Raw genomic sequence first — 27,789 nt, 5'->3', positions numbered from 1 at the left:
CAAATCCCCCCACTAATCCATGCCCAAAAGTGTCCATGATAAGTAAGCAAAGACACCCAACTACATAATGAAAGCCATACCTTCGAGGTTGGAAGACCCACCTTCAAACATACGATCATAACAGATGGGCGAGGGCACATAATGGCAAACTCGGGGGACGGAGATGTTGGCATATCGAGCTATCTGGTCGTTGCAAAGGGTTGATGGCTGCCGACTGAAGACAATCTAGGAGAAAAAATTCTCCTATGGCTATCACCCACAAGTTGTGGGTAACATGCCCAAGGACAGGAAGGTACATTCAAAACTCTACAAAACCCTTGTTTTTCTTTTCGTTTCAACTTGATGGACTCATAGTTGTCTCCTTTTGCTTCAACCATGTGTCTCTATTCTTCTGCAACCTCATCCTTAACCACCTAAGATCCTACCTATTGCTCCAATTCTTGTCTTCCTTCAACATACTCTTTACTTCTAATGATATTTTCTCCATGGAACAGGATCCCTATAATGTCCCCAACCACTTAGGAGACATAGACAAGGTTTCACTAGCCTAATAAGTTCCCGTAGGCTAAGGCGAGGAAAATTTTAATAGTGAAACACGATTTGCCTAGGAAAAACATTATAAATGCTTAAGAGGTGAAAAGGAAGACATATCCCAAGCTATTGAAAAACTCACTTTCATTTTATAAAGTGAAAAGTTCATAAAATTACGTTATGAAATTAAAAAGGTAAAATGGTTGCAAAAGTGGCCACAAAATTATAAAATGAGAAAAGTGAAGAAAATATTTTTGTGTGTTTTTAGAGAGAAACTTAAGGTTTAAGAAACCCTAGTCATCATTGCTAGCTTCATCGTTGAAACTATACACTCTAGTTCACTCAATTTTCATCATTGAGTTACCAAGAGAAAAAGATTTGGAGAAGAAAATGGAGATGCAAGGTTTTATCAATTGATTTTATCTTTTAAGATGGGTTTTTCTTCATCTCTTGGACAGGTTGTGCATACCCATTAAAGGTGAAGATCCCAAGCTTAAGAAGGGCGAGTTCCATTGCCATTCAAGCCAAGATTATTCTCAATATTGTGGGTCGAAGTTTTGGGTTGAGCAAAAGTCGAGTTTACTCTACCAAATAAGTTAAACCTTGTTGTGATTTATTGGGTCGAAACTTCCAGTCAAGAAGGTCAAGTTTCCTTCTATCTTAAAGGCTGAGTTTGTTGAAGCATGTAGCTAAGTTTTATCGATTGTGGGTCAAGGTCCTAACTGTGAGAAGAGGATGAGTTCTCCTCTCTTATTGTTGGTTGAGTGTGTCATAACAAAGGTTGAGTTTTCATTCCTTGTTGGTCATGTTATCACTCTCTATTATCTGCATTTGAACGTTGAGTCACCACTACTAACAAAGGTCGAATATATCTTCTTTGTTGGCCTGTGTATGGTGCCATTGCCATCTATATTATGAGGTTGAGTTCTCTATGTGGAGTTGTTCATTATCTCTATTAGTGAGCTTCATTTTGGGAGGTGTGCCTATATCATCAACATGTTGAAGTAAACTCCAAGTTCACAACTTATTTGCATATTGTACATTCATCTTTACAAGTTCAAAAATTGAAGTATGTGTTGTTAGTGTTCATGAGTTGCTTTCTAGTGGTTAAATTTATTATTATTGGTTGATGTATTGCGTATAATGATGGTGTGACTCTCCTGAGAATAATAAATACAATATATTTATGTTGAGAAATACTTGAAGGCCTATCCTTATCACTGTGCATCACTATTTGGTCTTAAACTTATTAAAATATGCCTAGAATACCTTGCATACAAATTGTTTATAGAAATCCCACAGTGAGTCGGATTGTATAAACTCAAAAATTTGGTGGATTTTTCAAGAGATTCTGAGAAGGGAATCTTACAATTCTAATATGTTATATTTGTTGATCTCGTCCATCTCTATCCTACCGACTACCACAACCATGCCATCTTTTAAAATTCAAAACAAGAGGCTCAACAACACTAGGTTGAGATTTAAAGAGTTTTGAACTCTAAAGACCATTTAGAGATTCAATATCTATATATTATTTGAAAATAATATATCAATTACCTTTTTAAAACTTAGATTTATGTTTATAAATACTTATATACCTTACTCTATTTGTTTATTTTGACCCTTACAATTTAATAAATAAATTTTCACATTTAGTATCTAAATGTTCCTATTTAGATTGATATGCATTAGTTAGACAATCCATGTGATATTTTGTTTATAGAATATCAAAACTCATAATTTAATATAGTCAAACTACTTTCATAATAGAAGGGGCTAGGGGAACTTTACATGATGGGTTTTACTTGCAGGGATAAATTGATAGAGTAAGTTATCAGATATAATAATTGAGAGAGAAGAGAACAAAGAAGATCTTTACATGATAGTTTTCCCCTGTTATAAATTATTATATTATTAAATATAATGATTAAATTATATTTACAATTAAATTATATCATGCCAATAAAGACAACAATAAATAATTAACAAAATTGAATATACACCTACATGAGGTAACATCAACTTAAACTTTAAGAGAATGACAGAAATAATTCATTGACCAACTTATTTTCCTTTAAAATAAACATCCTCCAGACTCACCCACTCTCCTATTTATTAGGACACATCTACTTTTTATACATTCTATATGTCTTTATAAGAAACTTTCCAAATTGTTTACAAGAATCTTCTACATCATTGAGTATTAAGTATGTAACATTTCATTGAAAAAGCTATCTAGAGTAGCTTGACCAGCAAAGGACTCACCCGACTCCCGAGTGCTTACCAGGAATAGGTCACCAGTCCAAGTCAAACCAGCTATGTATTCAGCTTGACTTAGGGATGAATCAAAATAAAAATAAAACAATTCTCATTAAAGACAAATTTAACGATATTGCTATTTTCAACACTTCCCCACAATATATTAAATCTACAATATAATTCATCAGTCTTCCAGTTGTGGTATTCTCCATTCTCCATGATCAATACTAATTTATTGCAAGCTGGATAAGTTTTTTTCTTGCGTCCAGAAGTACCTCTTCCTCGAGTGTAGTAACTCTAACACCCAAAAAAAAATGCAAGTTGGCCTATAATGCGAAGGGCAATGACCCAATCACCCATACAGTGCAAATCCATTTGCAAGTTTGGGAAAAACACCCATGCAATTCCATGTGCAATGCTGGTCGAATCATCAAAGCATATCCAACATTAACCATGTTGCATGCATTCAAAACCATAAATACAAGATAGCAACAAACCTTGTCATGGGTTATACATGCCTTTGTTCGACTTATAGCTCTGATGTACCCACTCACACATTATGTGAACCAAGAAAGTTTCTCTGTCGACATTCATCTTCAACCACTGTGACCATAGCTCTTCTAAGATCAAAACTTCTAGCTCACCCAGGCTAAAAATTCTTGGGTCTCCCTAGGTAAAAACACGTGGATCTGATACCATCTTGTCAAATAAAAATGACTAAGAGAGACCTGCAAACCAAATTACATTTGTAATGAAACTAAATCCACCAATAACCAGTGAAAAGGAGAAGGCATTCAGATGAGATAACACAGTAATGGGGTGAACCACCAAGACAGCTAATTTATTAATTCTTCCTGTAGCAGAATCTTATGTTACCCAATCTCCCATCTGTTACAATGCTTCTACCTTCTTTTTATACACTATGCATCGATGTCCTTTATGGCAGTTACATTACAAGAAACTTTCCATATCCCTGACTGACAATACATAACAATTTTCCATGAATATTTAAAACATTTTCGGTAGAAATCACATTGGAAGAGTTTGGTCGACACGTTTTGAACCAACCGTTTCATCAAGACAAGATGAAGAAGAATCAGATCAAGGCAGCAGGTTCCTGAAATATGCAACATCTTATTAATAGTAGATTTAACAGCATTGTTCAACGGCCTCCATAGGGGGTCAAACACTTCCTGCAATTTAAAAGATCAATATCATCCATGACATTAATTTGCACAGAATTCTTTATTCATGTGATTTTCACCAGGATACAGTGCCGAATGTCCTTCCAGTTATATTTATTTGTTGAGAGAAATAGAACATTGACTCTGAATCCACTTATTATCAATCCTGTCATAGAAGAAAATGCATGAAAGGCTCCGTCAAAGTGTCTACATATCTGTTAGGCAGACAGAATCCTCATAACATTTCATGTGTATAATGTTGCACCTCAGAGTTTAAAATGAACTGAGACAAAAACATCTGTGTATTTCAAATAGATGCAACCCCTGAGGACACGTATTTTCGTATGGCAGCCGTCCAAGATAACTTCTGTTCAGAACATTTAAAAACCAAAACTGTGAGTGATCAGAAGTAGGGTTTCCCACAAAATTACATCAAGCAGAACCCCTTCTGAATATAGCTCTTTGAATGCTGAAGTTCTGATGCATTATAAATTTCTGCGTGGAATACTTCAGCAACAGTGTAAACATCGTCTGGCAATCTGCATTTCGGAGTAAGGTAACACTGATGAATAACAGATCAGTCACTTCTTTTGCAGCTTTGCTTGACCTTAACAGTGTAAAGTGTCCCTGCTTTCAACTCTTACTGAATTCTCACTATTTGCATTTGAAGCAAATCCAACTTCCTTGGCCTCTTGTAATATCTTAATAACAGTGAGCAACAAACAACACTCACAGAAGAAGCTGCCATGGCAGCCCCAGCAATCCATGGAGGAAGACGGAACCTACATAATGGAAACAATAATCCAGCTGCTATGGGGATACCAATTACATTATAACCTAAAGCCCACATGTAATTAAGTCTGATCCGGGTGAATGTGCTCCTTGAAAGGTCAATGGCAGTAATGACATCTTCCAAGTTGCTTCTCATCAGTACTATGTCAGCAGCTTCAATGGCTATATCTGTACCAGCACCAATTGCCATGCCCACATCAGCAGCAACAAGTGCTGGTGAATCATTGATGCCATCACCCACCATTGCCACTGTCATCCCAGACATCTGCAGAACCAAAAGCAAAAGGAAACAAGTTCTTTCAGTACAAGTTGAACAGACTTTTATAATCAAAATGTTGAGAGCTCAAAAAATGTTTCTAACCTCTTTGGATAGTCATACTAAAAATGCTCTTAATCGGGATAAAAATTCTTCAGGGAGGAATAAAAGTTTTGGCCAAGGCTTGTGGGGAAAGAAAACAAGGTAATGAAATGTTGCTTGAAATGATCTAGGTACCTGTAACTCTTTCACTTTCTCTGCTTTTCCATCGGGCAGTGTTTCAGCCATAACAGTTTCAATACCAACCTCCTTGGCAATGGCATTTGCAGTACCCCAATTGTCTCCTGTGACCATAATACTTCTGACTTTCATCAATTTCAAAATGGACACCACATCATGTGCCTCTGGCTTAACTGGATCTGATATTGCAATTATTCCAACTAACTCTCCATCGATAGACACCAATATTCCAGTTCGAGCCATCCCTTCAACCTCCTCCAAAATGTCATAAGAATCTTCAGAAATAATGATTCCAGAATCTAACATCAACTTGATGTTGCCCACAAGAATATCCTTGTTGTGCACTCTAGCCCTAACACCATGGCCAGTAATAGACACAAAATCCTGTGCTTCAGGCAACCTGCTTGTCTCTAAACTTCCTTCTCTCAAAGTTTTGGCATACTCCACCACAGCCTTGGCCAAAGGATGCTCACTGTTTGCCTGGAGCACAAACCCGTTGTTAAATCTAGCTAACAAAAAATATAAGGCCTACACTGATAACAGATACAAATATGATATCATGCAAATCAAAGATATATCAAACAGTGTTATGTTCGTAATTAGTTGGTTATAAAGGAATGCATCAATGTGCACCTTACCAAACCTACTCTACTCTACAAGAACCAATCACAACAACGGCTTCTATGATACCGGCCACCCAAGAATCAACAGATCCCAAGTTAAAGTTAGAACAAGTAGGGTAATCAAAGATTAAAGATGCAGGACGTACCTCTGCTGCAGCAACAATTTCATAGAAGTCACGCAGAACCATGTTTTTTAAAAGCTTGGTGTTCACAACAATAGGTTTTCCAACAGTTAGTGTCCCTGTCTTATCAAATATAATGCAGTTCACCTGTGGACAGCAAAATCTCTATTCATAAATGAACACTTTCTTTAAATGACCAGCATAACAAGATTTAGAGAAGTATTTCTCTAATTCTTGATAACTGCTTCAAGTTCAAAGTTCAAACCACAAAAAAAAACAAATTTAATAATAATCAGCAGCTAATATATCGCTTACTTTATGTGCACTCTCAAGTGCCTTTCCCCCTTTAATGAGAACACCTTGTGTGGCACCAACTCCAGTACCCACCATGACTGCAGTGGGTGTTGCAAGCCCCAAAGCACAGGGACAAGCTATAACCATGACAGATATGCCAAACTGAAGAGCAAGCTCAAACTCATCCATGGAAGAAGGAATCCAAGACTTGGGGTACGAACCAAACTTGCCTGCTACAAACCATGCCAGCCAGGTAGTAAAGGAGATCACAATAACCTACAAACCAGGGAATTGAGGTAACCATGATTGACTTCAAAAACAGAATTCCACATGAGCAAGGTTGAGCCTGTGAATGCTTATTGCTGTTGAGCAATCATAAAACTGCCAAAGACTCATTTTTACTTAACTGTGGAATAAGATGTTTGAACTTTGAAATCTAATAATGCATGACAAATCAGGAAAATACTAATGAGAATTTTGCTAATTACCAATGGAACAAAGAATTTTGAAATTTTGTCTGCAAACTTCTGCACTGGTGCTTTAGCCATTTGTGCTGCTTCAACAAGCCGAACTATTTGTGAAAGAGCACTCTCTGAGCCAACATGTGTAGCTCTTATATGCAGTACTCCATTTTCATTTACCGTGCCACCAATGACTTCATCACCAATTCGCTTTGCAACAGGCCTGGCTTCACCTGTTACCATACTTTCATTGACATGACTTTGTCCCCAAACAACCAAACCATCTGAAGAGACCTTCTCACCTGGTAAAATTTTTATTGTATCATTGCGTTGCTGCTAATTGTACGTTCAGATACAACATTTCCATGGGTATCAAGAGTCAATAAAGTGGCCGTATCTGGTGTCAAATCCATCAGCTTGGCAATAGCTTCTGAAGTTTTCCCTTTGGCCAGAACTTCCAAATATTTTCCAAGAAGAATAAAGGAGATAAGCATGGCACTAGTCTCAAAAAAATCAATACCCCTGAAAGTATTATCAGTTGCAGCCCTCAACACTGTGTAGACTGAATAGAAATAAGCTGCATTTGTTCCCAACGCAATTAATACATCCATGTTAGCTGAGCCATGACGTAAAGCTTTATATGCACCAGTATAAAAGCGCCATCCAATGATAAATTGTACAGGAGTTGATAGGATCCACCTTAAAAGTTCTCCAAGCTTTAGCATATTCACCAATTTTAAGTCTAAACCTCTTCTAATTCCTGGAGTATACATAAAAACCATGGCTAAGAGAAATACTGGTACAGTGAAAACTAAACTCCATAGGAAAGACTTATAGTACTGCTTAATCTCTTCACTTCTGTCAGGCCCTCCTCGTCCTCCAGGCTGAAATAAAGTTGCCTTGCAGCGTCCAGGATATGTCTCCTCAATCACATCGATGAATGTTCTAGGTCCAGTCAAATCTGGATTGTATGACACAGTTATTTTCTCTAGTTGCAGATCCACTTCTGTATCCTCTACTCCCGGCAATGCTTGCAGTGAATTCAGAATTACTCCAATTTCTCCACCAGAAAGGATGCTCTCCAGTTTAAGATCAACCTTATTCCTATCTCCCCCAGTACTAATCAACATAGCTTCAAAACCAGTGTCATCAATGGCATCAATCAACTGCTTGTAGTTAACTTGTTTAGGGTCGTATCTGATTTCTGCTTCTTCAGTTGCCAAAGCGATTACAGCTTTCTTCACTCCTTGAACCTTTTCTAAGGCAGATTCCACGGTGTTTGAGCAAGAAGTGCACGTCATTCCTTTTATGCGAAGCCGACATACAGTTATTGCAGATCTCTCATCAACATCATCTTCTATTAAGGTGGCTTTAAAGCCTGCATCTTCAATTGCCTCCCTAATCGATTCCTCCTGCAGATGTGTAGGAAATGGTTTTGGCAGAATGAAAAGAATAGTGCAATCCATTAAAAAGGCACAAACAACAATGATTTGGCATGTAAAAGTTAATCTCAGAATCCCACCCTTGAATTCAAATCCATTAAATCATCATGGTGTCAAGCATGCATGTTGTACCTGCATTGAAATTTATTATTAATGTGTTTTAAGATGACAAAGTCCATAAATTTTGTGAATCTGTGGACATGAAGGATGCCCAGTTGAGGACTTTGACGGATATTATGCATTTCCTCATGGAATGAAATAAGTCACAAGGGCCACAAAAAGATTATATGCCTTGTCGCACATAAAGTGTTGAAGGAAATACAAACAAACAGGTATCTATGGCTGCAAATCAAACTTATGGAGAGATAAAAATGAGAGGACAAAAAGCTTCCTAGCGGCCACCTTTAGAGAGAGCAAGCATCTCCTACTGTTAGGAGAAGAAATTGGAGGAGAACAAAGGGGAAATCATTCCTCCACATAATCTTCAGAGCTTGGCAATATGCAATTGATATGATCTAAGTCAAATAATGCAAATATTCACACACAAGAATATAAAACCAAAGAGATCAAGCATATATACATATATCTGTCCACTCATTCGTGTTAGATATATGTAGAGTACAAAATTGCTGGAGAACCAAGGCTGGGCTCTACCCCCTAATCATCCCTCAACCAGTCCTTAGCTAAATCATGAGCTTTATAAATGAAAGTAACATTGAATATCCTAACCCCAATGAACAAGGAACTGTTTCATCTTTAAGGGATCAATAATGAATGGAAGATCCTAACCCAAGCTATATACGTAAAATAATTATGAAAAAAACACACAAGAGGGGCGGTAAAAATAAGCCGAGGAAAGGGATAACTCAAGTCCCACAATTGGTCCCTCTTCACATCATAACACTCAAGGATGTTATGAAATTCATAGCCCGATACAAGACAAGGGCATCCTCCATGAAGTAAACCCTTGATCATAACACCTTTCACCTATGTTTTGGAAGGGTCGACCTAAGAATTGTTCCTCCCCTTAGGGTTGGAAGCACCTAATAGGGCCTTGTGATAACTCTCCCATTCCTAAGTAAGCAAGGTAAATTGTTTACAAACCATAAGCTAGAAAGACATTTGAAGATGATGGTTGGGTAAAGTACTTTGAAACCTTTCACATTGAATATGGCCCACTCTAATACTTTTATGGATCTTGCACCCATGATGTTGATCTCACTTGATTCCCTGAGTGTGCTAGATCCTTTGCTCTTACGTATAATTACCATCACTTGAGGGATTGCAGATGCTTCGCCGACACTCCAGAGAGGACATCCAACCTCACTTGATGATTGCACTAGACACTTTGATAGAGGACGTTGGACACCTTTAGTGGAGCATTGACCTTGGGATGCTTGAGCACCAATGATGATCCCCTGAACTTCATCTAAGACCTTGGATGTCGCCCTCCCAAGCTAGGATGTTTCCTTAAGAGCATATGTGCCCCAAACTTGACAAGGCACTCCCAAGCTAGCATTGCACCTACTTGATGGACATTGCCCTATTTTTGATGATGTTTGATGATGATGATGACATGAAATCCCTCTGGAGGGGATGGTACATTGTCCTACATGATGATGTCATGTCATAGCACTATGACATCCCTTTCATGATGGTTGGATTAATGACATGGGCATATTTAAGGATGACAAGTTGGTTAGGGACCCTTATTTGATGATTGGACATCCTTTTGATAAGTAGATGTTACCTTTGATATGAGATGCACGTTGAAAATATTAGCGAGAAAAGGGTTCCTTGATTTGTGCCTTAATCATAGGAGCCAAAACGAGTTCCTTCTTGTGCATGACTCGAGTTCCTAAAAATTAGGAGATTCCCTATAAATTAGGACAAGTTCCTATAATTTAGGAATTTGTCCCTAAAAATTAGGACGAGTTAGGTTGCAATTAACTGATGTGTTGAAATTGAAGGTCAAGTTCTTGATTTTCTAGTGTGAGTTAATTGAGGAAAAACACAAGTGATTGAGTTTCAAGTGGTTGACTCGAAATAGGACAAGTTGCATGAGCAATTAACTCATGCTAACTCAATCAATCACAAAAGCATTCTTTACTTAGAAAATTCACTACTTTTAGCCATTTGAATTGCTATAAAGAAGGAACGAAGGCACAATTTGATTATTATCTTGTGAGCAAGAGTTGGTGAGATAAGATAATAGAGCTCATGGGTTTGTGAGCAGGTTGCACAGGTTTGTGTGTGTGAGCTTGTGAGAGAAAAGTGCCAAGAGAAGCTTGTGCACAGATTGGTATAGGGTAGCAGAGATCAACAGTCTTGCAAGTGTTTAAATCTTAGATCAACCAAGAAAGACAAGCGTGTCTTTCAGATTGAAACAATTGTATTTGTAAGAGATCAATTGCTCAGTTTTTTCTATCAATAAAATTTTCACCAAGCAGAGGGATTTCCTAGTTGGGTTCCCTATAAAAATTATGTGTCTTGAATTGTGGATTATATTTATTTATGTTCTTATTCTGCTGCAAATTTGAAGTAGAGAAATTATGTGTTTTAGTGAAAAGAAATCAGTTTTCAGATTGTTCACTATAGCAGATCAGAATTTCATGGATTTTCTACAATGCACCCCAAGGAGTCATCCATTGCACTTTTGGTGGAGAGACACACCTTTTCGAGGATGACATCATCCTTGGAAGCTAAGTTGCAGGAAACGTTGCCCAGGGGTCTGTTTCCAGCCGTACTGGCCCGTTTCACACTGGGGAAACGTGGCCAGTACGGCCAGAAACGAGTTTCCATGTCGTACGACGGAGTTTCCAGTTAACACTTGACGTTTTCTTTTTCTTTTTTACTTTGTTCACTTCTAATTTAGTGGGGCAGCCTAATGTTCAAGCCTACAGCGCTAGTGTTGATATGCAGTTCATGGTAATGTTAAATTCTTAAAGTAAAAGTGACGTTCTCCTTTATCTTTCATTTTCATCCTTTTCCTTTTACTTAAATTTTTAACATTACCATGAAATGACTAAGGATGTTTGCGAGTGGTTTCGCCCTCATTGGATTTCATATGGAGAAAGTAGAATTTTAGATCTCACTCAAAATCCAGCAGACTTATCTCTTTTGAAGGATTTCAAGATTGGGGGGATTGCAATGTTTCCATTGGTTTTTGTCATGTACTAGGGTATGGAACTTGTATTTAATCAAGAGAACCAAGCCCTCTATGCAAGGGAGACTCCCAATAATCAAAAGCACCTAGGGTACTAGGGTATGGAACTTGTATTTAATCAAGAGCACTAAGGTCATTCGACTATGTAGGAGGAGACTCCCAATCAAGCACGAGACAAGAAATTAGAAATTTCTCATGGCTGATTTTGGATATTGTTATTTTCATTATGTGATCATTCATGAGTAAATGTGATGTAAATTTAGAGACATATAGTTTATGCATTGACAATTGACAATTTAATCATAATGTAATAAATTAGAATGTATCATGTATGCTTTATGATTGCACATATTTCTTAAATGTCCTAATATATATATATATATATATATATATATATATATATATATTGTTTTTCCCTGCTTCCAAAATTTTTTTTGGGGGGGGGTGTCACGTTTTGTACTCGTGCCCGTTTCGGAAACTCGTACCCATTTCCCTGTTTCATGCAACCTAGCTTGGAAGGAATTCGACTCACACATGTGGACTAATTGAGGCTTATTTTGTATGTCTTAACATTGCTTTGGCTATCTTTGGGGGTCAGCTTATGACCTATCCAACTTGTAATCATAATTTAATATTACTCTGGGGCTTTTAAGCTAAAAATAAAAGAATTTGACTTGGCTGCCCTTGTATAAGCACGGAGAGGTCGAATTTCTTAGACTCATTGTCACACTTAGAGATCAATTCACACTTGCTTGTCTAATTTCTCTTGTGCGTTATGGAGCACTAGTTGAGGAAACTTCTTGTGGAGGTTATTTTATTGGATGGTTTTGTCTATTGGACGTTATTGTTGATACTTTGATGATATGTCATATTTTTATGTAAGTTATCTTCTTTTATCTTGTACTTGTTGATGAATTAGGGTCTAATGAATTTTTTATCAAAGCTTTGTTGATGTTTTATGGCTTTAAAGTCTCCTTGAATAATATTTTCATCACGTTTCTCTTGAGGAACTTAGGTTTAGCTTCCTCCCTTTAATTTCCAAAGAAAATGAAAGGACGAAAGGGTTTAACGCTGTGAGGAATATGTAAAAGTAATACATATAGATAATAAATAATAATCATAATAATTTGTAATTAAATAATAATTAGTTAAACAAAGAAGCATGTCTCTACAGACATGACTATTCGTGAAGGGGTGCTTCCTGGCTATATATACAGGGCCCTCACTCCCAATTGTATCATAATTCTCATTCATACATTTTAATATATATTCTTGTATCTCAATGGAGATCTTTATATTCCAAGTCTTCTGGAGTATTTAACCTGAAGAACGAACTTTGTTCGTTCCACTTGGTATCAGATCATTCCTCTAAGTATATGAACCTAGGGTTTATATTGTTGTTATATGTGTTTTCAGCGATTGAAAATTGTTGTAATTTATTCTCTTGTTTACTCATTGATCAACCCTAATTTTACACTTGTTTATCATAGATTTTGGGGTTGTTTTCTTATTTCTGTTATAAAATATTTGCATGTTGTAAATTGTTCATTGAAACCCTAGTTTGCGAAGTGTAATTTCTAGATTGCATGTGTTTGGGAACCTATTTGAGCCTCTATTGGTCATACTAAGCCCTCTACATTTAGCCATAGGGACCTTTGAACTCGCTCTCTTGAAATTATACCTTAATGTAAAAATTTCTGTTTTCCCACCCCGGTTTTCAGTTTCTCCTTATTTCTCCCATGTAGTTAAATGCCCATTCCCATAACCATACATTTAACAGACTGAAAAAAATAAATATTGCTGAAAACACAAATTCTGGAAATTTTTCAGAATGCTGGAAATTGCAGAATTAAAAATCAGCAATTAAAAACAGCCATTAAAACACATTAAAACACTGATATTTTTTGTCAACTTGACCCTGGAAAAACCCCCTACAACTCTTGGGGAAAACCAGTTTGAGAGCTTTTCTTTATTTCTGAAAATTGTCTTTTTACAGTGAGAATTATTCAGCAAAAAATCAGCAAGCAAATTTACAACTTATCTCATTTCCCGTGCCTCACAGCAATCTGGAAATTACAGCAAACAGGACAGCAATAAATGCTGTACGACCTCCGTTTTGTGTGCAGAAAAATCAGCAAACTGCTCCTCGATTTTTGTGCAAAAATCTGCCTTTCACTATGTGCTGAATCAGCTGTACAAATTTGCTCAACTGCTGCCTTGGAATGTGTGCCAAGCTGCTGTCTCCTTCTCCTTCCTGCTCAGAAATCTCTCTTGCTCTCCTTCTCCCAATCTGCTCATGAAAGAATGAATGACCTTTTCCTCCTTTTCCTCCTTTAATATAACTTCAAGTGACTTTTGGGTGATCCAAGTGACTTTTGGGTGATCTCTAAATCCAATGGCTGAAATAGATTTAGATCAATAGTTGAGATTAAATGCTCATTTAAATCTCACTTTCTATTTTTTAATTCACCCCACTTTAATAAAGACCCACTTAGTCATTTATTTCCAAAGTCACTTTTCCTTTCTAATTTTTCATTGACTTTATAAAAGTCACTTTAAAATTAGACTTAATAACTTTATCACTTAAAGTCACTTTTAAATTAGATTTAACTTTATAAAATTATAAAGTCACTTTAGGAGAAAAATTAAATTCTTTTGGACACTTTTCCCTAGGCCAAAGATCAAAGCCTAAGGGAACCACCTGTCCTCCGGTACCAAATTTCAACACTCTCTCTTACCGAGGAAGGTGTTCCTCACCACACCCATCTTGTCTCTGAAGTAGACATGCTTGCCCCGTGGTAAGGCTTTGGTAAGGATATCTGCAACCTGCTCATCAGTGGAAATATACTCAAGCTTCACAGCTCCCTTCTGAACATAGTCTCTGATGAAATGATATCTGATCCCGATATGCTTTGACCTGTCATGAAATACTGGATTCTCCGTGAGTTTAATGCAACTCTGATTATCACAGTAAATCACTGAAGGTCTCAACGGCTGACCAAATAAGCCAAACAACATCTTGCGAAGCCAGATGGCCTCACAACTAGCTAGACTGGCTGCCATATACTCTGCTTCCGCTGAACTCAGTGCTACTGACTGCTGCTTCCGGCTGAACCATGACACTACTGCTGAACCCAACCCAAAACAACACCCTGAAGTGCTCTTCCTATCAGAAGCACAACCTGCCCAATCAGAATCAGTGTATCCTACCAATCTCACTCCATCTCCCTGCCTGTAGTCCAGACCATAATCCACTGTCCCCTGCAAGTACCGCAAAATGTGTTTTGCAGCCACCCAGTGAACCTTCCTAGGCTCACACATAAACTGACTCATCGTGTTGACTGCAAAACAGATATCTGGTCTAGTGTTGACCAAATACATCAAGGAACCAATCAGCTGCCTGTACAATGTGGGATCCACCAACTCGGAATCCGAAGCATGAAGCTTCTTCCAATTGGTGATCATCGGTGTCGACATGGGTCTACAATCCTCCATGTGGAATCTGCTAAGGATGTCCACAATATACTTCCCCTGACCCAGGAAGAAATGCCCCTCCTCCTGCCACACCTCCAAACCCAAAAAGTAATGCATCAAGCCGATGTCCTTCATCTCAAACTCCGCCGCAAGATCTCTCTTGCAGTGCTCTATGAGTCTCTCTGCACCTGTAATGATCAAGTCATCCACATACAGCACCAGAATGAGTGGCTCCTCACCAATCACAATAAAGTAAAGGTTCGGATCTGCCTCACTCTTTGTGAAACCCATCCCCTGCAAGTATGCATCTATCCTGGAGTACCAAGCTCTGGGAGCTTGCTTCAGGCCATAAAGGGCCTTCTTCAATCTGCACACATGGGACTCCTTCCCATGCACCTCAAAGCCCTGTGGCTGCTCAATGTACACCTCCTCCTGTATGAAGCCATTGAGAAATGCGGTCTTCACATCCATCTGATGGATCTTCCAACCCATCTCTGCTGCTATCGATATAATGGAGCGGATCGAAGTATATCGAGCCACGGGAGCGAAGGTCTCCTCATAATCAACTCCCTCTACCTGGGAGAACCCTCTAGCCACAAACCTCGCTTTGAATTTCTCAATGCTGCCATCTGCAGCATGCTTTACCTTGTAAAGCCATCTGGAAGTAACCACGGATTTGCCCTCAGGCCTCGGCACCACCTCCCAAACATCATTCTTCATGATAGAAGAATACTCCTCCTGCATGGCCTCTCTCCAGACCTGCTGGCTAGCTGCCTCCTCATAGCTAGAAGGCTCAGAGTCAAGGATGCTGGTAACCATCGCCATATAACTACAAAACCTCTCAGGTGGTCTACTCTCTCTGACCGGCCTCTTCGGCTCAGCAACAGATGTGGCATCTCTCAAGGTGTCCTGAAGCCACTTGGGCTTCCTCTTCCCTGAGCGCACTTCTTCCACCGGAGAATGAAACTCCTCCTCCTCATCATCATCAGTAGCCTGAACTCCTGACTGTCTGTCTGCTGTCCTCCTGCCTGCACCTGAACCTGTAGAAGCTGAGGTACCGTGTGAACTGTCCATCAGTGGACTCCCTAGTGAACTGCTCTGTGAACTGCTCTACATGCTGCCCGGAGCACCACCCCTCTGGCTCGATGAGCCACTGCTCACTGACGGACCTGACATCCTCATAGATGTGCCTCCGGATCCTCCTGATCCCTGCCCACTGGATCCCTGCGACTAACTCAACTGCTGTTGAGGGTCTGGCTGATCCAGATACTCTAACTCCCGTGACCTCCTAAAGGCCCTGTCCTCCTCGAACTTCACATCCCGTCTGACAACAACTCTCCTCTGTGCAGGAATGTAAATCCGAAAGGCCTTTGAGGTCTCACTATAGCCCACAAAGATACCCTTCTCTGCGGTGGGCTCTAGTTTGGTCCTCTTCTCCTTGGGTATATAGGAGTATGTAATGCATCCAAAGATATGAAGATGACCAAGATCAGGCTTCTTCCCAGAGAAAGCCTCCTCCGGAGTCATGTGCCCCAAGGCACGATGCGGACTCCTGTTCTGCAAGTAAACAGCTGTGTTGCAGGCCTCTGCCCACAAGAACAATGGCAACCCCTGATCATGTAACATAGCTTTGGCAGCCTCTATGATGGATCTGTTCTTCCTCTCTGCAACCCCGTTCTGCTGGGGGTTGTAAGGAACAATGAACTCCCTCCTAATGCCTGCCTCCGCACAATAGTCAACAAACTCTCCAAGGGTGTACTCTCCTCCATTGTCCGACCTCAAGGACTTGATCTTTCGGCCTGTCTGTGTCTCCACAAGAGCTCTGAACTCCTGAAACCGCTTGAAGACCTCACTCTTAGTCTTCAAGAAATAAATCCAGGTCCTCCTGGAGTGATCATCAATGAATAAAACATAGTACTCATACCCACTCAAGGAAACATGAGACATCCGACCGCTCACATCGGAATGAATCAAATCAAGTATCCTCGTCGCTCTGTTGTCACTGCTGGGAAAAGGGGATTTGGCAAATTTGCCCATCGCACAACCTCTGCAAGTATCAAAGTGATCAGTACTGAAATCTGGCACACCTGTAGTGATCTCCCGCAATGTCTTCAAGGCTCCATGATACATATGTCCCATCCTGCGGTGCCAAATCTCACACAGCTCAGAACTGCTAGCTCTGCTGTCGGTACTACTGCTCAATGCCAAAAGGGGCTGAAATGCAAACTTGTACACCTTTGCATGGCGTACACCTATCACTCTAGCTGAATCAGCTGGAGTGTCCCTGGGATACATCAACACCTGTCCTCCCCTGAACAGTACGTCATATCCTCTATCCTCCAAAGCTGAGACGGATATGAGGTTCTTCCTCATCCCTGGCACATAAAGAACCTCTGACACCTTCAAGGGAGGTTTGGACTCCCTCTGAAATGTCACTGTCCCCACCCCGACTGCTCTAACAACTCTGTCATCACCGAGTACTACCTCAATATCAGTGCCACTCTCTGAAAGCTCTGAGAAGTACTCACGGACTCCTGTCATGTGACGTGAAGCCCCACTGTCCACATACCAAATACCTGTAGATGCTCCGCTAATCGAGGGAAAAGCATGCTCCCTCTGAACCTGTGTGGCAGGTGATCCTGCACTAGAGGACTCACACGTAGTGAACGCAAACTCTCGGTCAAAACGACCAGCAAAGTCCTCAATCTCTGCTGAAGCTGCCACGTCCTGGTTCTTCCCCTTCTTCTTCTTCTCCGGACACACAACTGCATAGTGTCCCATCTTTTGACAATTCCAACACTTCACCTTGGAATAGTCCTTCTGTGTGTTCCCCGGTTTACCTTTACCTTTGCCTTTGCCCCCACCACTGCTTGTGGAAGCCTGCTTCTTCCCTTTGCCTTTCTTGCCTCCTGCCACCAGTGCTACATCCTCATCCTGCTCAACTGGCTTGGCTGCCCCAAGCTGTCCTTTCCTGATCTCTGTCTGAATGCAATCATCCCAAAACCTCTCCCATGTGGGAAGGGTCTCACGTGCACAAACCCCATCAGCAAAGTTCAACCATGAACGGGGGAGGCCATTCACTGCAATACGCACCAACTCAGTGGATGGAATGGCCTCTCCAATCGCTGCCAACTCATCTCTCACATTGGTAATCTTTGTGAGATATCCAGCTGCACTATCATTACCCATCTTAATGTTCTTCAGCTTCTCCTTCAGGACCATCTTCCGGTTCTCATTGGTACTCTGGTAGAGATTGGACAATGCTGTCCACATCTCATGGGCATTGCTCTTTCCTCTCACATGAGGAATGCAATGGTCTTTGATTCCGTCTAGAATCAGCCTCTTACCCTTATTGTTCTTCTTTTTATACTCAGCCAACTGAGTAACATCAGTGGGCACAACAACAGGGTTTTGTGCAGTATGCACCATGATATCCCAGACTTCTGCCTCCTCAAAGATACTCTGCATTCTCTCCTTCCAAACGCTGTAATTTATATGCCCATCCAGCCTATCCTCCACCCTCAATCCCAATGACATCCTGCTGTCCTAAAACTGAAAAATAGCACTGCTGTAGTAAAGATAAAACTGTTGTTTATGAAAAAATCAGCTTGCTGGAATTTTCTGAGTGAAAAATCAGCAACTGTAATTTTTCTTTTTGTTGTCCCAAACTGCCCTTCAGCACTCAAGCTCCGATACCATGTAAAAATTTCTGTTTTCCCACCCTGGTTTTCAATTTCTCCTTATTTCTCCCATGTAGTTAAATGCCCATTCCCATAACCATACATTTAACAGACTGAAAAAAATAAATATTGCTGAAAACACAAATTCTGGAAATTTTTCAGAATGCTGGAAATTGCAGAATTAAAAATCAGCAATTAAAAACAGCCATTAAAACACATTAAAACACTGATATTTTTTGTCAACTTGACCCTGGAAAAACCCCCTACAACTCTTGGGGAAAACCAGTTTGAGAGCTTTTCTTTATTTCTGAAAATTGTCTTTTTACAGTGAGAATTATTCAGCAAAAAATCAGCAAGCAAATTTACAACTTATCTCATTTCCCTTGCCTCACAGCAATCTGGAAATTACAGCAAACAGGACAGCAATAAATGCTGTACGACCTCCGTTTTGTGTGCAGAAAAATCAGCAAACTGCTCCTCGATTTTTGTGCAAAAATCTGCCTTTCACTATGTGCTGAATCAGCTGTACAAATCTGCTCAACTGCTGCCTTGGAATGTGTGCCAAGCTGCTGTCTCCTTCTCCTTCCTGCTCAGAAATCTCTCTTGCTCTCTTGCTCTCCTTCTCCCAATCTGCTCATGAAAGAATGAATGACCTTTTCCTCATTTTCCTCCTTTAATATAACTTCAAGTGACTTTTGGGTGATCTCTAAATCCAATGGCTGAAATAGATTTAGATCAATGGTTGAGATTAAATGTTCATTTAAATCTCACTTTCTATTTTTTAATTCACCCCACTTTAATAAAGACCCACTTAGTCATTTATTTCCAAAGTCACTTTTCCTTTCTAATTTTTCATTGACTTTATAAAAGTCACTTTAAAATTAGACTTAATAACTTTATCACTTAAAGTCACTTTTAAATTAGATTTAACTTTATAAAATTATAAAGTCACTTTAGGAGAAAAATTAAATTCTTTTGGACACTTTTCCCTAGGCCAAAGATCAAAGCCTAAGGGAACCACCTGTCCTCCGGTACCAAATTTCAACACTTAAATCAACCGAAACCCTCATCATTGTATACTTGTCCTGGGTGAATCTTGTTGTAGAATCCTTAGAGGCATTTAGCTTAAGTCTATTTGGGTTACTTGATCCCTGAGATCTGCTAGGAAAGCCTCCCTTGTGGGGATTGTATCCAACCACAAAAAAGAGGGGATTAGCTTGAGGTGATAGTGGTAACTCTCCCACTGTTGCTCTCAATCTAGATTGCTAGTGAGGCTTTGCACTAGGGTACTATATTTTATAGTAATAGTCCAATAACTCTTGAATATGGCCATCATATCTTGTATCATTTTGGCCAAAAATCCTTTTGTCGTTGTCATTAGATTACCAGTTGTTCATTTTATTGTCGTTGATGGATAGTAAGGAGTCAGGACCTCTACAATGAGCTAGATCTAACACTACAATAGAATCTAGGTTGAGCAATGCATGAATCTTAAGAATCAATGGAGTCTCTTAAAGAATTGCAAGGAGTGATAATGTAGGGCCAAATGATAGTCCTATGTTGTTATGAAAAGTAAAATAATGATATGCATATTACAATCATGGAAAGGCCCCATGTGAAATAATACAAGTGATCAAGTGTATTGCAAATTTTAGAAATGAATCCAAAGGTCGAATTAGCAACTATGTATATTGTTCAAAAAAGCATGGTGTCCATGGGTTTTAGCACCAAAACATCATGGATTTTGTGCCAAAAATCAAAGGTGCAAGCATAAACTTATCAGTCTATGATTAGCAAACAAAACCCAAGACTGAATTTATGAAACTTGTAGAAGCTTTTGTGGAAATAAAATACAAACACTAGTTTTTGTTGGAGCAAGGGTTTTATTATTAGACACTAGGTTTTTACTTGTTGAAGTGGATAAGAAAAAGAAGCAACTTGCCAAGGAGGCTTGTTAGCATTGATGCTAGCTTCTGGAAAAACTTTGGTAGAGCTAGTGTTTTCTTGGATTTCCCTAGCTTGGGTTTTGGAAAGGTAGAAGATTCTACCAGACTTCGGATAAGGTTATCTTATGCACATGAACTTCATCTTTATACATATATATGAAGCTTTCAGTTGTCCAAAGTTGTCTATATTGAAAATTTGATTTTCAAACATCAAATTCTTTATGGCTTGGTAATTTCCAGCACTAGTATGTCTTGCTGATTTGACATAAATTAAGGCTGAAATTATTAAGTGATTTAACATTAATCTTGAAGAAGATGGGGAAGATTTACTGCTGTAATTACAGTTGTCATGAAGTGAATTTAAGATCTGTATTTTGCATGATAAAATTACCCCTAGAGGGATGAAACTTATCGGCACACTTTGGTATATTTTCACTTGGATTGCCTTGTTGATTGGGGTTGTTAAGAGGTGAAATATTTCTGTTGTTGCTGCTGCTATATTTATATTTCAAAATAGTAACGAGGCTGAAATTCATAGGGTTAAGATCTAGGAATCCTCAAGGAAAGAGGTGAAATTTTCTGAGTTGCATTAATTGCCCTAAACACAGAAATTTCTACATGGAATAAGAGCTTTTGTGGTTGAGATCACTCTAAATGTAAGAGGGAGATAGTACTTTAGCCGTGGTGTACCTAGGGGAGGTGCTTGACCTTGTCAAGGTTGCCGGATGTGAAACCCTAGGTTGTTGGATGGGTTGTTACCTCTACCAGAAGCTTGGTATTTCTAGATAGATGAGTTGACCTGTGCATTCTTCTGTCTTTGTTATTGTGATAGATCTGATCCAGTTGTCATGATCTTGTATGGAGACGTGATTATCTCTATAGGGTGCCTTGAACAACTCACGATGTGATGTTTGGAGATTTTAACCCATGATGTTAAATTGAGGTACGTTGGAGTTTGGCAAGTTGCTTATGATCCTAGATTATGTTCCTTCAGATTCATAGGGGGTCAGCGTTCTTTGGAGTTTTGAGATGTTGTGATAGCATCCTATGATGGATGGTGATAATACCTTTTAAGGAGACAATGGTTGATTTTGAGACTACAATAGCTACAAATTTGTAGCAGACTCGATAAGAGTTGGTGAAAACACTTTCCTCATAAAGGAGTGTCAGCTTTTCAGGTTACTCCGAAAGTGTTTATGCCAAGGACACTTTTCCGTTGAGATAGCCAAGTCGAGGATGGGGAACTTGTTCTTTGTCTAAGGAAGAGGCAGGCAACTGTGGTGCTCATGGCTTTGACTTCAAAATTCATTGTATTCTCAAACCAGTTGCCTGCTTCGTGGAATGGCCTACTGCCAGAATAATGTGAACAAGCCGAGGCCGGAGCCAAGATGAAGGTGGACCTCCAGAGGAACCCAAATCATTATATACGGGCCAACCCCAGAACACATCAGCCCCGTACACTAATGAACAACTACATTATCAAGAATAAAATGGCCCCAAATGAAACCAATTTGCTCTGGTCGAATAATTTGAGTGAGATGCAGGGGAGACGCAAGGCAGGGAGCTTGGCTAAAACCTTATAGGAAAAATTGAGAAGAGTAATTGGCCGCCAACTCGTAGTCAATTTAGCGTTCCCCTCTTTCCAGATGAATTGATGAAACCTTTGTTGAGAAGAGATTTTATGGATGTTTTTGGACAACTTCTTTCCACACCCTGACCAGGTCAAACCCAACACAATGCCATGTTGCTTTGAAAATTCAGACGGGAAACTACCATCAGTGCTTCTATCAACTCTGGAGAGAATCAAACCCTAGAAAATTTGTCATCGTCCATCACCATCAGCGCTTCCGTCAGCTCTGGGAGGTCAAATCGTGGTCGCAAATTCTGCTGGTCAGGGAAACTTTCCAAGAAATAAGGTCAATGAACATTGCACATTCGTCCGTGGATCAGACATGCATGAGACTGGAAAACATTACGACAATGCGCAACAAATTCCACTCAATTTCGTCCTGATTGGTAACCCTGCCTCATTCTGTCTTGAGAACGCCAGTTTTCTCAAGCTCTTCCTTGATAGCAAACGATTTAAAGGAGGCTTTCGTGGGCTTATCTTCAGTCTTAAGGCAATGAAGCCGGGACCTAATTTGAGCACTTCAAGCCTGTCGACTCTCATCAACCTTCCAAAAATGGTCTGCAACTCACGATTTAAGACTGAAGGGTAATATCATAGGGAGTGCAATGGCTTAAATTCAAGGTAAAGTAGAGTATATACATTTTTGAAAGGTTTAGATAGATTTTAGTAGTCAATTGTTGGGTTTTAGCCGATTCTTGTCTCACAAAAAATACAGTGTCATATACCCTGAATCCTTGTCAGTATCATACATCAATTTGATATATATATATATATATATATATATATAACCTTGAAGATTATGGAAAGTCTCCCCAATGCAACTGATTTTTTATAACAGTTCATCTAAGCCATTAAAAAAAACACATATTCAAATGCCTTGAATTGGGATAGTTTCTTTTGATAGATGATTTGGGATGGTGACAGGTCCGTTTGTTGTCTACTGTGAAATTGGGTCCCAAAAAAAACAAACTGAGTGTTTTGGGATAGTTTCCTTTGATAGATGACTTGAGATAGTTGACAGACCTGTTTGTTGTCTACTGTGAAATTGGGTCCCAAAAACGCTGTCAGTTCATTTCTTTTGTTTATTTGTGTCTTTTACAAACAGACGACCAAGTCTGCTTTGTGAACCTCTCAAATGGAACACCTACCAACAAATTCAAACAGGAAAACAAGAAAAATAAGAAGAGAAAGCTTACATCGACAAAGGAAGGATGGTAGACAATTTGGGCCTTGCTGTGAAGAACATCGACGGTGGCATCCTCAATACCTTCGAGGCGCTTGACAGCCTTCTCGACGGAGGCAGCGCATGCAGAGCACTGCATGCCAGAGACCTTAAAGAGGGCCTTTCGGATCTCCAGCAGCTGCCTTGACGAGTCCCCGGGGGATTCAATGGGGTACCTAGGCATCGATGGATAATGAGGAGGCGGAACCAGAACCACAGCTGATTCCTCTCTATTCTCCCTGTGCTTCAGCTTCCACAGGCATGACAAAGCAAAGAACCTGCTCCCCATTCTCGCGTTTTCTGCAACAGGATATCGAATTCAAGCCTTCAATTATAGGGAACCCAAGTCCGATATCAACAGAAATATGCTGAAAATAGTGACGAGGAGGACCGAAGAGGAGCAATCGGCCATCATCATCGGCCTGAAGGTTACCTGATTATGGCAAATTACATATATCGACGCAATCTGGCAGCGGCTGTAACAATGTGCTTTGCGTTCAAAATATATGTCTAAACCTGGTGTTTTTTCGCGTTTTGCGAGTTGAAATTCAAATCCTGACATACATCTATATTTAAGCGCGTAGAAGCGGATTGCGTGCGCCGCGACGTTGGGTCACCCTCTCTCGTCCTGACATTGATTTATGAACGGCTCACTTGCCAAAAATATGGGCAACTCACCTACTAAATTTACCAGGGAAGACCGCGATGGTAAGGGTTTTTCGTCATATACGTGGCAGATACTCCGAAGACATAGACAATTATCTATCCTTATAGTATAGGCTCCGCGTCTTACGTGGCAAGTGCTTTGTGTATGTTAGAGTTACGTTGTTTGAAGACAGACAATTATCTATCCTTATAGTATAGGCTCCGCGTCTTACGTGGCAAGTGCTTTGTGTATGTTAGAGTTACGTTGTTTGAATTTAGTTTGTGTATCTATTACTTAAGTTTGTTTAGTTAATTTTAATGTGTAATTTTTTAAATGATATAATTAAAAATTAATTTATTTTCAATAAGATTAGAAGAAAGAAAAAAAGAAATTATTTTAATGTCCACGAAGCTAAAGATAGCTTATGGGACAGATTGCTTCTTCATCTGTTTGATGTATTCGGCCCTTTTTCTATGAAGCTTCACAATAAATGCTCTCAGCGTCTCGACAAACCCCTCACTAAATAGATTATCCCAAAAGTTCGCTGCCAGCGTATCTGCATAACTTTCCCTGTTGTCTTTGAAGGCCTCACATTCTAAAATGAAATGTTTTTCTGTTTCCACTTTTCCAGAAGAACAAAAAATGCATACCCTTTCCTCCCACACTTTGTTTGGCCTTTTCCAGCGCCCTGTTTCACAACGGAGTTGATGAGAATTAGTCCTTAATTGAGCAATAAGAATTTTGGCTCTCCAAGAGATATTGGCCTCTATGTATGCTTTTGGTTGATGATTATGAGTGGGATTAAACACTTCAATATAGTAATTTTTCTTTCTTCCTAGCTCCTTATCCCAAGTACGTTTGTGGAACTTTTCCATAACAAAAGGTTATATCTCTTTGTTGTTTATGGGACACGCGTTCAAGCAAATACCCCATTTACTAAACCATTTGTTATTTTGTTGCATCCAAGTTTTTTTGCTCTTGCACAATCTATCATTAAAGACAACCTTAGGCCATCTACCATCTTTCATTTGCTCAATTTTTTTTAAATACCTTATGACTCACACCATAGCAATTATTTCAATAGGAGCAATCCCTGTTTCACTTAACAAGATATCATAAGGAACTACACTTTTCATCTTAAATTTGTTTGTAATCAAACGCTTTTGAATTTTCTCAATTTGTCTCCACTGCGTGTCGGAGGTACTGCTAACCCACAGTTCACAACCATAGAGAATCACTGGAATCACTAGAAGCCCAAAAGGAGTTTGAGTGGTCTTCCAGTCCCATAACTTTGCCTCTCTACACCTATTTTGAAAAGCATAAAATGCTTTCCAACCCCCCAAAGTTCTTTTCTTTCTACAACCATTCCAGCTTAGATATTTGTTGAAGTCAATGCCGAGGTATTTGTAATCCGTAACTTCTTCCAGAATGTTGCCTTCAAAGTAGAACTGATGTTGGTTATGTTTTTTTTTCTTAGAGAAAACCATTACTTTCGTTTCACTGATATTGACTTGCATCCCTACACTTCTACAAAAATGCTCAAGGGATTGTAAGTGCTCTTGCAAACCAAGAGCCAATTCAACAATCAGAATAAGGTCATCTGCATACAAAAGAAGCCTTATAACAAACTTGCACAAATAGATACCATCACCCCGTTGCAAATTTAACCACTCCTCAAGCTTGTCGATATATAAACCAAAAAGGGTAGGACACAGTGGGCAACCTTGCTTGACCCCGATATTGCTTCTAAAACTTTCAGAAATGCCTGCTGAAGTTCTAATTTTGACTTTGTCATCTTCATAGAACCTATGCACAATTGCTCTCAAATGTTTAGGAACCCCAAGTTCCTCCATTCTCTGCCAAAGTTTATCCTAGGAACCGAGTCAAACGCTTTTCTGAAATCAACAAAGCAACAAAAGGCTTCTTCCTTTTTCTCCCAAACTTTTTCAATGATGTGCCTTAAAGTTATGCAATGATCAACTGTGGAATGTTTAGGTCTAAAACCTGCTTGCCCTTTAGCACGCTTATCTCTTTCTTCTACCCACTTGCTAATTTTGTTTTCTAGCATGCTTCCAAATAGCTTTGCAAACAAAGGGTTTATCATGATGGTCCTATAATTGGAGGGATTATTGACGTCATTGCTCTTGAAAAGAGGTATTTCCAGACTAGTTGACCAATCTGTGGGGAGCCCTTGTTGTATGATGTTGTTGAAGATTTTTGTAATGTGAGGTGCAAGAATCTTTGAGTCCCACTTTAAATATTCTGCTTGGAGTTCAGCTAAGTCTTTTGCTTTTCCAACGCCCAACTTCTTGATACCCATCTCTACCTCTTGTACCGTGAAGAGTTCAGTATCAATGTTGACCAAGGGGGGAGGGTCAACCTTGGGAACCTACTCATAGAGTTGTCTTGCATAATCAAACCATTTAGATGCTGTAATATTATTTCCAATTTGTATCTTTTTCGGTTGGAGCTCCTTCCAAAATAATTTGGGATTATTTTTCCCAAGGAAGATTAGTTCTTCCCTCCTTGAAACCATGAAATCGGCCTTTTTCTTGCTTAATCACTGCTTGTATGATTTGAGCTTTATGTTATCCTTGTTTGACTCCACATTCTCCTTGCCTTTTTGCATTCTTCGTCAAACCAAGCATTAACCGGAAAGCAATTTGTTTCAAAGTTCTTAATTTTTTTTCTTTTGCACTTTGCAAGTGCGCATTGAATTAAATGTGTTAATTCATGACTATGAAGGTTGTGAATTGTAATTTTCTCATTCTCAAAGAGCCTCTCTAGCGTCATTTTGAAGGTATTACAATTTTCTGGCGTAAAAAAAATTATGCCCTGTGGGAGATTTTGTTGGACATGTTGAATTTACTCTAATTGTTTTTTTCCAATCCAAGAGAAACATAAATAAATTGGCTTGTGATCTGATTTCAAATCCCACAGCTGATCTCCAACCAAAACTTCTTCCATTTTCTCACACAAACCATGCGAGCAAATTACATAATCTACCACACTTGCTCCATTGTAAGTATTGCAAGTGAAATTACCGAACTTTGCCCATCTAGTCAAGCCATTACAAATGACTAAATCAAAGGCCCCACATAGAGTAAGCAATTGTTCACCAAAGAGATTGCAGCCCTTGTCCTCTGAAATTCTTTCCCACTGATGATTACTTTCTTCTGTAAGCCAAATAGGGTCACAATCATCTTTACAACAAAGAATGCTAGCTTGCTCACTTGCAGTCCTAGCATTGAAATCACCTATTATAAGGACTTCACTTAGCTGTGAATATGTTGCAATATCCGCTTTTAAAGATGCAAATGGATCTTTGTGGTCAAACCTCTTACATTTGTAGATTTTTGAAACCTGTGGTGCAAAATAGCATGCTGCAATTCTGATGTGGTTTCCATTTTCTGATATTTTAAACCAAATGAATTGCTTATTTGAGTCTTCTTTTTCTAACTGAATAAGACGGCCTTCTTTCTCCCTTACTAAAACCATGATACCCCCGTGCCCTTTGCCATTCCCTGCTGCCTTGTTCCACACTGCCATCTTCCAGTATCCTTCAAACAAAGGTGTCTTGCACCCTTCATGCTCATGTGTTTCTGAGGCAAATTATGTCTCTATTTTCTGCAATAGGCCCTAACCTAGGTCCTTGTCTCCATGGGTAACCTCTGCAGTTCCAACAAACTAATCTTAAGGAAACCTGGGTATGACTTGATTGCTATTTATTTTGACATGCAAGACTCGCATTTGAGTCTTTGTCCTTGCTTTCCCATACCGACCTTGCTTTCTGATTTCATGTTGAATAGTTTGTTGCCTCT

At 39.3% G+C, this 27,789-nt stretch overlaps 1 protein-coding gene across 1 annotated transcript; it reads right to left on the bottom strand.

The window, feature by feature from the left end:
- Window positions 1–3,605: 3,605 nt before the first annotated feature.
- LOC149186369 (putative copper-transporting ATPase HMA5) lies at window positions 3,606–23,934 on the bottom strand. Its single transcript, XM_089410985.1, is given in 7 exon segments — window positions 3,606–5,031; window positions 5,260–5,742; window positions 6,032–6,154; window positions 6,323–6,577; window positions 6,790–7,097; window positions 7,100–8,174; window positions 23,297–23,934. Coding segments are annotated over 7 exon segments (2,976 nt in total). The 5' UTR covers window positions 23,612–23,934; the 3' UTR covers window positions 3,606–4,614.
- Window positions 23,935–27,789: the final 3,855 nt, after the last annotated feature.

The sequence above is a fragment of the Pinus tabuliformis genome, chromosome 3_1 (assembly GCF_031772625.1).
Source record: "Pinus tabuliformis cultivar Carrire ecotype Pingquan chromosome 3_1, CPIR1, whole genome shotgun sequence".
Taxonomy (NCBI): Eukaryota; Viridiplantae; Streptophyta; class Pinopsida; order Pinales; family Pinaceae; genus Pinus; species Pinus tabuliformis.
Note: the sequence above shows the minus strand (reverse complement) of the source record. Positions and strands in the feature narration are given on the sequence as shown.